Raw genomic sequence first — 14,511 nt, 5'->3', positions numbered from 1 at the left:
GTTCCCAGTACGGTCCGGCCTGTTCCTGCTACTCCCACCAAGTCAGTGGTGCGTTTCGTCAGCCCGGTCCGGCCCATTCCTGCTCCCCGCACCAAGTCAGTGGTGCGCGTCGTCAGCCCGGTCCGGCCCGTTCCTGCTCTCCGCACCAAGTCTGTGGTGCGCGTCGCCAGCCCAGTCCGGCCCATTCCTGCTCTCCGCACCAAGTCTGTGGTGCGCGTCGCCAGCCCAGTCCGGCCCATTCCTGCTCTCCGCACCAAGTCTGTGGTGCGCATCGTCAGCCCGGCTCGGCCCGTTCCTGCTCCCCGCACCAAGTCAGTGGTGTGCTTCGTCAGTCCAGCCCAGTCCGGCCTGTCCCTGCTCCACGCACCAAGCCTACGGTGTGCGTCGTCAGCCTGGTAAGGCCCGTTCCTCCTCCACGCACCAAGCCAGGGGTGCGTGTCGTCAGTCCAGCACAACCCGTGCCTGGGTCATGTCCGGAGCCGGATCCGCCGCCGAGGCGGAGTGCCCACCCGGTCCCTCCCCTGTTGTGGTTGTTTGGCGCGGTCGGAGTCCGCGCCTTTGGGGGGGGGTACTGTCACGCCCTGGCTCTGGGGACTATGTTATGTTGAGCCAGGGTGTGTGATTCTATGTTTGTATATCTATGTTGGCCTGAGTGACTCCCAATCAGAGGCAACGAGTGTCAGCTGGTTGTCTCTGATTGGGAGCCATATTTAACTGTCTGGCTTTTCACTTTGTGTTGTGGTTTCTTGTTCTCATTTTGGTTTGTGTATGTAACCAGAGACATCACGTTTTCGTCAGTTATTTTGATCGTGTGATCAGTCTAATAAATACTATGTTCACTTTCAACGCTGCGCCTTGGTCCTCCTCATTAGACGATCGTGACAGAAGAAACCACCATAACAGGACCAAGCAGCGTGAAGAAGAGAGAGGATGGACTTGGGAGCAGTGGAGTAGGAGTCTCGACTGGGCCAAGCCAAGCCAAGAGGAGAGAGGTTGGACTTTGGAGCAGTGGGGTGAGAGTCTGGCGAGAGGGATGGAGGCCTTGGCCACGGGTAGGCGTGAAGCCCATACATTTTTTAGGGGGGGGCTAACGCCGTGGACGACGGGGCAGCAGGAGGCGGCCAGGTTACGGGAGTCACTGGTCACCAGGGGGAAGGAGGATGTAGAGGCACGGCGAGAGGTACTGGCGTGTGTTGCCAGTCCGGTCCGGCCTGTTCCTGATCCCCACGTAGGGCCAGTGATGTGTGTTCCCAGTACGGTCCGGCCTGTTCCTGCTACTCCCACCAAGTCAGTGGTGCGTTTCGTCAGCCCGGTCCGGCCCATTCCTGCTCCCCGCACCAAGTCAGTGGTGCGCGTCGTCAGCCCGGTCCGGCCCGTTCCTGCTCTCCGCACCAAGTCTGTGGTGCGCGTCGCCAGCCCAGTCCGGCCCATTCCTGCTCTCCGCACCAAGTCTGTGGTGCGCGTCGCCAGCCCAGTCCGGCCCATTCCTGCTCTCCGCACCAAGTCTGTGGTGCGCATCGTCAGCCCGGCTCGGCCCGTTCCTGCTCCCCGCACCAAGTCAGTGGTGTGCTTCGTCAGTCCAGCCCAGTCCGGCCTGTCCCTGCTCCACGCACCAAGCCTACGGTGTGCGTCGTCAGCCTGGTAAGGCCCGTTCCTCCTCCACGCACCAAGCCAGGGGTGCGTGTCGTCAGTCCAGCACAACCCGTGCCTGGGTCATGTCCGGAGCCGGATCCGCCGCCGAGGCGGAGTGCCCACCCGGTCCCTCCCCTGTTGTGGTTGTTTAGCGCGGTCGGAGTCCGCGCCTTTGGGGGGGGGTACTGTCACGCCCTGGCTCTGGGGACTATGTTATGTTGAGCCAGGGTGTGTGATTCTATGTTTGTATATCTATGTTGGCCTGAGTGACTCCCAATCAGAGGCAACGAGTGTCAGCTGGTTGTCTCTGATTGGGAGCCATATTTAACTGTCTGGCTTTTCACTTTGTGTTGTGGTTTCTTGTTCTCATTTTGGTTTGTGTATGTAACCAGAGACATCACGTTTTCGTCAGTTATTTTGATCGTGTGATCAGTCTAATAAATACTATGTTCACTTTCAACGCTGCGCCTTGGTCCTCCTCATTAGACGATCGTGACAACAGGTTAAATAAGCATTATTAAGCCTTGAGACAATTGAGACATGGACTGTGTGTGTGTGCCATTCAGAGGGTGAATGGGAAAGACAAAATGTTTTAAGTGCCTTTGAACGGGGTCTGGTAGTAGGTGCCAGGAGCACCGGTTTGTGTCAAGAACTGCAACAGTTTCCCATGTGAAGAATGGTCCACCACCCAAAGAACATCCAGCCAACTTGACACTCCTGTGGGAAAAATTGGAGTCAACATGGGCCAGCATCCCTGTGGAATGCCTTCGACACCTTGTAGAGTCCATGCCCCGACGAATTGAGGCTGTTCTGAGGGTAAAGTGGGGGGTGGGGGTTGTTCAACTCAATATTAGGAAGGTGTTCCTAATGTTTGGTATACTCAGTGTATGTGCGTGTGAGAGTGTGGCTGTGTGTGTGTGTGTGTGTGTGGTGGAAGTTACAGGGGGACCCATCTCTGCTCTAAGTCTGCATTCCTCCAGCCAGTATTTACGTCCTCTCAGTCACTGTGGAGAGGGAACCTCAGTCTAGATTAACGGCTGCACCACTCACATCCACCCTAGCAGAAAGTATACACTGAAGTAGCAATGTCAACCCACTACAGGACCCTAGCATCAACAAGTGTTGATCTTAACCCCTCACAGCCCAATACTAACCTCTTCTCTACTTCACGGTCATCAGAGATTGTGGGAATGTTGCTGTACATGCAAAGTTGCTGTAATGTTATGTGACTGTGGCTGTACCTGCTATGAAGCTGTAGGTTGAGTGAACGTTCAACCTTCTATAAAGGTGTAAATTGTGTGAATGTTGTACTTGCTATGTTGGTTCAACGTCGTGTGAATGAATGTTGCTGTACCTGCTATGTTGCTGTAACGTTGTGTGGTCGTTGCTGTACTTGCTATAACGTTGCTGTACCTGCTATGTAGTTGTAGGCTGCCAGGGCGCTACTGATGAGGGCCATGTTGGTGCTGCCCGTCGTAGCGTTGATTACAGGGTTCATGTCCGGAGGCTGGGGGGCGCTCTCCTTCACTCCTTCTCCTCCCTCGTTCGTCCTCACCTCCCCGGAGTAGGAGCCCGACTCTCTCCCTCGCTTCTTCTTGCCTGAAGGGATAACTAAGAGCATAACATCGGGATCAGATGCTATGATCTCACACACACACACACACACACATACACACCACACACACACACACCACACACGTTGATACAATGCCAGAGAATCAAGGTTCATTCACTGAGAATCTCACTGAGTCAAACTGCACATCTGTCTCTACTCTGCATAAAGAACACTTAAAGACAACCCAATATGACTGCCAACGCATCGCATTATGTCCCGTGTAGCTCAGTTGGTAGAGCATGGCGCTTGCAACGCCAGGGTTGTGGGTTCAATTCCCACGGGGGACCAGTATGAAAAATAAAAAATGTATGCACTCACTAACTGTAAGTCGCTCTGGATAAGAGCGTCTGCTAAATGACTAAAATGTAAAATGTAAATGATTCAAAGTGAAACATTTTATTTACAATACGTACTTCAGATTAATTGGTTTCAAAAACATGCGTTGTCATATTTAACGTTATACAGCTGTGTTTGTTGCAGTTAGTGATCTGAGTGTCTAGCATGTGTGTGTTCTTTTCAGAGTACTATGAGTGGACTACTGAGTCACCCACACCCACTTCCTCTGTTGCTGTGTTCTCCTCACCACAAGCATTACCATCGCTACACTGTAACCGTAGACGACGCTACTACTAATGTTGACTCAGATCTCCAGCATTCCACTTGGATCTGTCCAGCTAACTCTGACTCACTTCGCTACGGGAATATATATATATTATGGTAATTTCGGGAATCACTGTGTTTGATCCTTATAAAGCTGAAAACATGTGCATATGATCATAGTGATTTCTCTCACAGTTTAAGCTGCTTTCACAATACACTATATTTACCACAAATGTCATGTTCGACTTTCCAAATTTGATACTAGGACTATTGAGTATTGTGTACTGTGAAAGGTAATGTGACTGTATATAGGATTTAGAAATGTTTTGCAGTGTGTAGGCAGTCTGAGACTCTTTAGGTTAGCTAAACTAAAGGAGATCTGAGGTTGAGTTAGTGTGTAGGCAGTCTGAGACTCTGTAGTTTAGGTGTGCTAACCTAAAGGTGATCTGAGGTTGAGTTGTTTGAGTAGTAGTAGATCAACATGCTGGTCTGATTACTTAGCTTCATAATGAATACTTGAGATTGTGTGTCTAAAGTCACTCAACCAACACACTGTCTGTATAAGTCTGTACATCCCCCTGTACTTATAAAGACTAGAGGTGGGCTCACTCTGTAATCCAACACTGACATGTGAGACAGACCTGGCCTACGTTAGTTAGATGTTTGTGTGCAACGCTTCAATGAAAACACAACAACTCAGCCAGACAGCCAGTGTAAACTGGGACAAACACAGAGATGATTTAAACGACCCAAACGAGTGCAGTGTGTGTGTGTGTGTGTGTTTGTGTGTGTGTGTGTGAGGGGTGTGCTCGCACGCACACTCAGACCCTCTAATTGCAGGATCTGTAAGGTGTGTCGTGCACAGCCTTTATCTGATGTAGTTTAGAGAGTGGCACTGCTGACTGAGTAGGTGAGCGTTTCCACCTGGACCGATTGCGGTGTAACACACATTGGCTCACATTCAACCGATACATCACAGACCACTACCTGTTAGATATACTGCTCTCTTATAGAATAAAGTCTGGAAAAGAGATGGCTCAAACAAAGACATTTGATCATTTCAGAATAATATATGGAGCATGTTATGTTATTTTGTTCATGTAAATAAATAAATAAATACATAAAAGACCGGAAAAGACAGATCAAATGGAAAGATTTTGTAGATTTGCGTTTAATGGAAAAATGGTCCCAGCAAACCGGGAACATTCCCAGAGCATGAGCTAAGATTCCCATTAAGTTCTAGTTAGGGTTTTATTTAACATTAGGATGCTAACACCCCGAAAACATTCAAAGAATGTTTTAAATGAAATATCCTTGGAATGTTCTTCTAAGATTCACAACATCTCTAACAACCACCACAGAACATTCCACCAAAGTTCTCATTATGTTTCCAGGTAATGTAATAACACAATGTACCACGGGCCCCGTGTAGCTCAGTTGGTAGAGCATGGTGTTTGCAACGCCAGGGTTGTGGGTTCGATTCCCACGGGGGGCCCAAAAAAATAAAAAATAAAAATAAAAATTGTATACACTCACTAACTGTAAGTCGCTCTGGATAAGAGCATCTGCTAAATGACTAAAATGTAAAAAATGTAATGTTTTCCCAGCAAACAGAAATTGTTTCTGTGAAAGTTCCCAGAACATTCGTTAGGTTGCGGCAAATGTTCTCATAACACAAAAACTGTCCAGTCATGCTGATGATTATAGAATGTTTGTAAGAACGGTCCTAGAACACAATTTGTCTGTTCTTTAAAAGTTTTCCAGAATGTTTCATTAGGTTGTGGCAACAGTCTGGTGGGAACATTGTAGGGACATGACAAAAGATTTGTTCCCAAAAGACAAAAACTGTCCAGTTGTGTGAATGATTCTACAATGTTTCTTTTAGGGTGCAGAAAATATTTACCTGATGTTACAAGAATGTTCCTAGAACACATTTAGTCTGTTCTTTAAAAGGTTCCCAGAATGTTTTATTAGGTTGTGGAAACATTGTGGGGATATGACAAGAGATAGGTTCCCAAAACACTAAAAATGTCCAGTTGTGCTGACATTCAGATAATGTTTGTATCAGGGTGCACAAAAAAAAAACCTTTGATGTTGAAAGAATGTTGACAGAACAGCCTTTCTGAGTTCCCATAACATTGAATTAGGTTATAGGAACACTGTGGATACATTATATTTTGTATTTTGGGATAGGTTCAGTTGTGATGACATTCATATAATGTTTATTTTTTTAAAATTACTTTTTTGGTATTTTATTAGGAACCCCATTAGCTGTTGCAAAGCAGCAGCTACTCTTCCTGGGGTCCACACAAAACATGAAACATGACATTGTCACGATCGTCGACTGAAGACACGGACCAAGGCGCAGCGTGATAAGCGTACATTTTATTTTGTGTACACCACACGAACAAAACAACAAACCAAACGATACGTGAAGTCCTAGGTTAATACAAAACAAACCTTACGGAACAAGATCCCACAAATACTAGTGCAACACAGGCTGCCTAAGTATGGTCCCCAATCAGAGACAACGAGCTACAGCTGCCTCTGATTGGGAACCACCCTGGCCAACATAGATCTAAACGATCTAGAACGAAAACATAGAAAAACTAAACATAGAAAAATCCACACCCTGGCTCAACCTTTAAGAGTCCCCAGAGCCAGGGCGTGACAGTACCCCCCCCCAAACACAAGAGGGTAGGGGCCGGGTGGGCATTCCGCCTCGGAGGCGGATCCGGCTACGGGCGTGACCACCACTCTCTCTCCACCCCCCCTGTTGTGCCCCTGATCTGGTCTGGCCCCGCTGGCCGGAGCTCGACTGGACACCGGTGGAGCGGATTGCTCTGGCTCCGGAGTGGAGCAGCTGACCGGTGCCGGACCAGGCACCGGTGGAACAGGAACGGGCCGGACCGGGCTGACGACGCGCACCACTGGCTTGGTGCGGGGAGCAGGAACGGGCCGGACCGGGTTGACGACGCGCACCACTGGCTTGGTGCGGGGAGCAGGAACAGGCCGGACCGGGCTGGCGACGCGCACCACAGGCTTGGTGCGAGGGACAAGAACAGGCCGGACCGGGCTGGCGACGCGCACCACTGGTTTGGTGCGAGGGGCAGGAACAGGCCGGACCGGGCTAGCGACGCGCACCACAGCCGTGGTGCGAGGGACAGGAACAGGCCGGACCGGGCTGGCGACGCGCACCACTAGTTTGGTGCGAGGGGCAGGAACAGGCTGGACCGGAACAGGCTGGACCGGGCTGGCGATGCGCACCACTGGCTTGGTGCGAGGGGCAGGAACAGGCCGGACCGGGCTGGCGACGCGCACCACAGCCTTGGTGCGAGGGACAGGAACAGGCCGGACCGGGCTGGCGACGCGCACCACTAGTTTGGTGCGAGGGGCTGGAACAGGCTGGACCGGGCTGGCGACGTGCACCACTGGCTTGGTGCGTGGGACAGGAACAGGCCGGACCGGGCTGGCGACGCGCACCACAGGCTTGGTGCGAGGGGCAGGAACAGGCCGGACTGGGCTGGCGACGCGCACCACTGGCTTGGTGCGGGGAGCAGGAACAGGCCGGGCTGGACTGGGAACACGGAGCCTGCCCAGTCTCACGCTCCCTAGCCTGAGTACGGGGAGTTGGCTCTGCTCTACCTCTAGGCTCCGCCAACCACCCTTTTAGCCCCCAAATTTTTTTTATTGGGGCTGTCTCTCGGGCTTCCTCCTCGGCCGGTACCCTCTGAGTTGCCGCTGCTCCTCTCTGTAGCGCGCCTCCACAGTCTCCTCTCCTGCCTGGGCATTCACCTTTGCCCATTCTTGCAACATCAGGCAAATATTTTATACAAACATTATAATCATCACCACGACTAGAACGTTTTTGTGTTATGAGAACATTTGCCGCGACCTAACGAATGTTCTGGGAACTTACACAGAACCAATTTTGGTTTGCCTGGGGTGGGTGTCTAAAGAAAGCAAGTTCTAGGTCCATCACCTTTTCCCGTTCTTAAAGTTCCGATCCAAACAGGTTTTTCCAAAAGGGTGGCATGTGTGAGGCTAGTGTGTGTGCGTGTGTGTGTGTGTGTGTGTGTGTGTGTGTGGATGCGAGGTCACTCAAGCGTGAGGAACTGTCAGCACAATAGCCACACACTTCTCTCCTCAGAAAACCATTTCCTTCTCTCTTTCTATCCTAATCAGGGTTGAACTGGCAAATACTAGGGAAAGGAATTAGTGTTTTGGACTTGGACCATCCTCCCTTCATGAATGATGCTTTGTTTGTGTTTCCGTCTCTCTCTCTCTTTCTGTCTTTCTGTCTATCTTCTCTCTCTCTCTCTCTCTCTCTCTCTCTCTCTCTCTCTCTCTCTCTCTCTCTCTCTCTCTCTCTGTCTATCTTTTTCTCTCTCTCTCTCTCTCTCTCTCTCTCTCTCTCTCTCTCTCTCTCTTTCTGTCTATCTTTCTCTCTCTCTCTCTCTCTCTCTCTTTCTGTCTATCTTTCTCTCTCTCTCTCTCTCTCTCTCTCTCTCTTTCTGTCTATCTTTCTCTCTCTCTCTCTCTCTTTCTGTCTATATTTCTCTCTCTCTCTCTCGCTCTCACTCTCTTTCTGTCTATCTTTCTCTCTCTCTCTCTCTCTCTCTCTCTCTCTCTCTCTCTTTCTGTCTATCTTTCTCTCTCTCTCTCTCTCTCTCTCTTTTTGTCTATCTTTCTCTCTCTCTCTCTCTCTCTCGCTCTCACTCTCCCTCTCTGTCTAGCCCTCTCTCTGTCTCACTCTTTCTCTCTGTCTCCCTCTCTGTCGGTCTCTCTCTCTCTGTCGGTCTCTCTCTCTCTCTGTCGGTCTCTCTCTCTCTCTCAGAGTTCTGGGAACTTGGTGAAATGGAAATGACGTCAGTAACTGATAATAATAGAAAACAAGGACAGGAGGCCAACATTATGATGTACATAGAGCGACCCATTCATTCTGATGAAAACAACATTATGATGTACATAGAGCGACCCATTCATTCTGATGAAAACAACATTATGATGTACATAGAGCGACCCATTCATTCTGATGAAAACACTGTTCTCTCACTGGCTTGCTATACAAATGACAGAGCAAACCAAAAAGGCTGCTCATGCTGGGGCACATATGAGCATATTGTAACACTGACTTTAAATAGGAGTATAGCTGAACTCTGAATGACCCTGGCATTCTCTTCTTTTGTATAGGGGTGCTGGAGTCTGGTAATAGTAGTAGGGCTGCTGACTCCTGACCTCACACCCCCCCGGCGACGACCGCTCTATCTAAGCCCTGCTATCATCCATCTCCCTCTAATTTCCTGCTGTCCTATCAGAAAATGAATTTAAAAAATATTAAAATATGATTACCAATCTCTTTTAAAGGAAAGAGGAAAAGATGAATGGGGGCTGTTTAGTGTAAAGCGATCCTCAGAGAGAGGTGTGTGTGGCCGTTGCAGAGCAAGGTCTCAGAGCGAGTGACGTCACTGATTGAAACTCTGCTAGGGCGCACCGCTAACTAGCTAGCCATTTCACGTGTGTGTGTGTGTGCCTGCATGTGTGCATGTCTGTGCACATACTGTATGTGTTTGTACGTGTGTGTGCGTGTGTGTGTTTGTATGTGTGTGTGTATGTACGTGTGTGTGTGTGTGTGTGTGTGTGTACACTTCTCTGTGTGTGTATACACATGCGTGCAAGTGTGCCTTGTGTGCGACCGCTCACCTGAGAGCACAGAGTCAGAGGTTATGACCGACGTCCCATCAGGGGGAGCGCTGTCTTCAACCACGTTAGGGTCATGGGCACTGGGCGGTGGGGGGTACAACACTGGCACTCTGGGGCTGGGCACCTGCTGCAGCAAATGCTTTGGGACTGGAGAGAGAGAGAGAGAGAGAGAGAGAGGGAGGAAAGGAATGAAGGAGAGAGGTAGAGAGGAGAGAGGGAGAGAAAGCTTTAATTTCTGCTCATGTACACATATATATATATATATATATATATATATAGAGAGAGAGAGAGAGAGAGAGAGAGAGAGAGAGAGAGAGAGAGAGAGAGAGAGAGAGAGAGAGAGAGAGAGAGACAGAGAGAGAGAGAGAGAGAGAGAGAGAGGAGAGAGAGAGAGAGAGAGACACAGAGAGAGAGACAGAGAGAGAGAGAGACAGAGAGAGAGAGAGACAGAGAGAGAGAGAGAGAGAGAGAGAGAGAGAGAGAGAGAGAGAGAGAGAGAGAGAGAGAGAGAGAGAGAGAGAGAGAGAGAGCGAGGGGGTTGGAAGGAGGGTGAGAGGACAAACAGAAACAACCTTCTTCTGACCCCGCAGTGGGCTATTCCCCAAAGTTACGCCCCTCGCCCCTCTAACCTCCCCCTCCCTTCCACCTCACAACATCCTGTGAGTCAGGGAAAACCACACTCATGACCCAGACATACAAACATGTACCCACAATGAACAGGATCATACATTCCTGCCTCCCTCACATGTGGTTTTGCGAGCCTGACATGACCGCACTTTCGGGTCACCGTGTCTGTCTGCCTGTCTGTCTGTCTGTCTCTGTCTGTCTGTCTCTGTCTGTCTGTCCCTGTCTGTCTGTCTGTCTGTCTGTCTGTCTGTCTGTCCCTGTCTGTCTGTCTGTCCCTGTCTTTCTGTCCCGGTCTGTCTGTCTGTCCCTGTCTTCTGTCCCTGTCTTTCTGTCTGTCTGTCTGTCTGTCTGTCTGTCTGTCTGTCTGTCTGTCTGTCTGTCTGTCTGTCTGTCTGTCCTGTCGTCTGTCCTGTCTGTCTGTCTCTGTCTGTCTGTCTGTCCCTGTCTGTCTGTCTCTCTATAACGGGTTGATTTATTGCCTAGAACACAGTACGTACATCTGTCTGTACGTCTGCCCACCCTCCAATTTCTACCGGCCCACGCACCAACAGAACAAAACAAAACGAATGCTTCTTTTTCACTGAGCTCAGCAGAACAAACACTAATAATGGACACAGTCAACATTTGGGGAGGAAAATGCGAATATTTGTTCGAAAGCCCCTGGTGTATAAACACAGCAAACAAATGTACCGAGACATTATTCGGCTGCCGTCCAAGAAAGAGCCAATGAAAATCCTGGGCCAGACCTCACAAGCCCTGTCAGCAGTATACGAAACATTAGGAACACCTGCTCTTTCCATAGAATAGAGGTCTGATAGGTGAATCCAGGTGAAAGCTATGATCCCTTATTGATGTCACCTGTTAAGTCCACTTCTATCAGTGTAGATGAAGGGGAGGAGACAGGATAAAGAAGGATTTTAAGCCTTGAGACAATTGAGACATGGATTGTGTATGTGTGGCATTCAGAGAGTGAATGGGCAAGACAAAATATTTAAGTGCCTGAACGAGGTATGGTAGTAGGTGCCAGGCGCACCAGTTTGTGTCAAGAACTGCAACGCTGCTGTTTTTTTCGCGCTCAACAGTTTTCCCATGTGTAGCAAGAATGGTCCACCACCCAAAGGACATCCTGCCAATTTGACACAACTGTGGGAAGCATTGGTGTCAAAATGGGCCAGCATCCCTGTGGAACACTTTCAAACAACTTTGCTGTTGCACATTTTGCCTACAAAATATACCCTGTCATTACATCATTCAAATCCTGTTTCACCTTTCTGAGGAACCTTACAGCAAATATATTCCTGTCACACGGTGTTGCCTAAATCCATTTTACAAATTATTAATTTAGATGCAGACACCATTTATTCAATGGTTTCAACAAAGGCTATGTGGAAACTGTGGTTGTGGTGTGCATGGGGAAAGCTACAAATTGACATTAATGTCCAAGAAAATACAATCTCGCAGCTATAATGTAATGATGTAATGACAGGGTATATTTTGTAGGCGAATGTGCAACAGCAAAGTTGAACACTCAGTCGCAAAACTCCCCCTTCCTCTCCCCCCTCCTTGCCACCCTGCCATCGGCCCCTCCCCCCATCCTGATTACAGGGCTCTGATTGGTCCTAATTGGCAGCACATGTGGTTCCGGGTCACAGCTGGAAGACTCTGTGTGATGGTGATGGCCCTGCTGTCACTAACTGAACACACACACACACACACACACACACACACACAAACACACACGCCTTCACACATACAAGTGCATGCAGGCACACACACCCACATACACACACACACACACTTTCAACACTCCCAATTTCACAAACTCACCCATATTCTTGTATTACTGTTCACATTCAACCCATCACTGCACACATGACTGTGAAACCCCCATGTTCTCATGAAAGCTATTCTTAGACTATTCTTAGAGTGCTTACAGTGCTGCTGACTTCCAGTAATCAGCAAGGACTGTTGGTTGTCTGGGAAATAATGGTCAAAAGTACAAAACTGTTGGACGCAGCCCATAACACTTAACATGATGCCAACCTATCTAGAGCCAGCACGAGAACATGTTTGTGCGTATGTACATGTGTAGGCATGGGTGTGTGTGTGTTTAAGAGTGTGTGTGTGTCTGTATGCGTGTGTTTGTATGCGTGTGTGTGTGACACAGTGAGAAACACAGCGCATAAATCTCTCCAAGGAGGCTGCCAACTCTGAAATGACACAGTCGCAAAAACCTTCCAACTTCCCAAAACAGCGATCCTGCCTTCTAATACACTGCTCTCTCCGTGTAGCGGGAGCCCATTAAGGAATGCCACAGGGAATGGGAATATAAGAGAGAAAGAGACAGAACGGAAGGGAATAACAGAGAGAGAGAGAAGGGAGAGAGAGTGAGAAAGGGAGAGGGGGAGGGAGAGAGACAGAGAGAGAGAGAGAGAGAGAGAGAGAGAGAGAGAGAGAGAAAGACAAAGAGAGAGAGAGAGAGAGAGAGAGAGAGAGAGAGAGAGAGAGAGAGAGAGAGAGAGAGAGAGAGAGAGAGAGAGAGAGAGAGAGAGAGAGAGAGAGAGAGAGGGAGAGAGAGTGAGAGAGGGAGAGGGGGAGGGAGAGAGAGAGAGAGAGAGAGAGGGAGAGAGAGTGAGAGAGGGAGAGGGGGAGGGAGAGAGAGAGAGCGAGAGAGAGGGAGAGAGAGTGAGAGAGGGAGAGGGGGAGGGAGAGAGAGAGAGAGAGAGAGAGAGAGAGAGAGAGAGAGAGAGAGAGAGACAGAGAGAGAGAGAGAGAGATATACAGTGGCTTGCGAAAGTATTCACCCCCCTTGGCGTTTTTCCTTTTTGTTGCTTTACAACCTGGAATTAAAATGGATTTTTGGGGGGTTTGTATCATTTGATTTACAAAACATGCCTACCACTTTGAAGATGCAAAATATGTTTTTATTGTGAAACAACTATTCACCCCCCCCCCAAAATCAAGACTTTGTAGAGCCACGTTTTGCAGCAATTACAGCTGCAAGTCTTGGGGTATGTCTCCATAAGCTTGGCACATCTAGCCACTGGGATTTTGGGCTTTGACTAGGCCATTCCAAGATATTTAAATGTTTCCCCTTAAACCACTTGAGTATTGCTTTAGCAGTATGCTTAGGGTCATTGTCCTGCTGGAAGGTCAACCTCCGTCCCAGTCTCTGAAAGACTGAAACAGGTTTCCCTCAAGAATTTCCCTGTATTTAGCGCCATCCATCATTCCTTCAATTCTGACCCATTTCCCAGTCCCTGCCGATGAAAAACATCCCTACAGCATGATGCTGCCACCACCATGCTTCACTGTGAGGATGGTGTTCTCGGGGTGATGAGAGGTGTTGGGTTTGCGCCAGACATAGCGTTTTCCTTGATAGCCAAAAAGCTCAATTTTAGTCTCAGCTGACCAGAGTACCTTCTTCCATATGTTTGGGGAGTCTCCCACATGGCTTTTGGTGAACACCAAACGTGTTTGCTTATTTTTTTCTTTAAGCAATGGCTTTTTTCTGGCCACTCTTCCATAAAGCCCAGCTCTGTGGAGTGTACGGCTTAAAGTGGTCCTATGGACAGACACTCCAATCTCTGCTGTGGAGCTTTGCAGCTCCTTCAGGGTTATCTTTGGTCTCTTTGTTGCCTCTCTGATTAATGCCCTCCTTACCTGGTCCGTGAGTTTTGGTGGGCGGCCCTCTCTTGGCAGGTTTGTTGTGGTGTCATATTCTTTCAATTTTTTTATAATGGATTTAATGGTGCTCCGTGGGATGTTTAAAGTTTCTGATTTTTTTTTATAACCCAACCATGATCTGTACTTCTCCATAACTTTGTCCCTGACCTGTTTGGAGAGCTCCTTGGTCATCATGGTGCCGCTTGCTTGGTGGTGCCTCTTGCTTAGTGGTGTTGCAGACTCTGGGGCCTTTCAGAACAGGTGTATATATACTGAGATCATGTGACAGATCATGTGACACTTAGATTGCACACAGGTGGACATTATTTAACTAATTATGTGACTTCTGAAGGTAATTGGTTGCACCAGATCTTATTTAGGGGTTTCATAGCAAAGGGGGTAAATACATATGCACGCACCACTTTTCCGTTATTTATTTTTTTTGAATTTTTTGAAACAAGTAATTTTTTTCATTTCACTTCACCAATTTGGACTATTCTGTGTATGTCCATTACATGAAATCCAAATAAAAATCCATTTAAATTACAGGTTGTAATGCAACAAAATAGGAAAAACACCAAGGGGGATGAATACTTTTGCAAGGCACTGTAGATAGATAGATAGATAGATAGATAGATAGATAGATAGATAGATAGATAGATAGATAG

The 14,511-nt window shown here is 48.5% G+C and overlaps 1 protein-coding gene across 2 annotated transcripts in view; it reads right to left on the bottom strand.

Annotated features, from left to right (window-relative positions):
• The window catches only part of LOC311108683 (protein eva-1 homolog C-like), a gene marked incomplete at its 5' end in the record, with an annotated part of 140,984 nt that overhangs the window by 2,169 nt on the left and 124,304 nt on the right, over positions 1-14,511 (bottom strand). The window contains 2 exons of one of the 2 annotated variants that reach the window (XM_084151393.1): positions 3,046-3,243; positions 9,551-9,697. In XM_084151393.1, the coding sequence (XP_084007519.1) occupies positions 3,046-3,243; positions 9,551-9,697 (345 nt within the window). The remainder of the gene's footprint in view (positions 1-3,045; positions 3,244-9,550; positions 9,698-14,511) is intronic. The other variant, XM_084151394.1, reaches the window with a different exon arrangement.

This window comes from Coregonus lavaretus (genome assembly GCF_964263955.1).
Source record: "Coregonus lavaretus genome assembly, chromosome: 33".
Classification (NCBI taxonomy): Eukaryota; Metazoa; Chordata; class Actinopteri; order Salmoniformes; family Salmonidae; genus Coregonus; species Coregonus lavaretus.
Note: the sequence above shows the minus strand (reverse complement) of the source record. Positions and strands in the feature narration are given on the sequence as shown.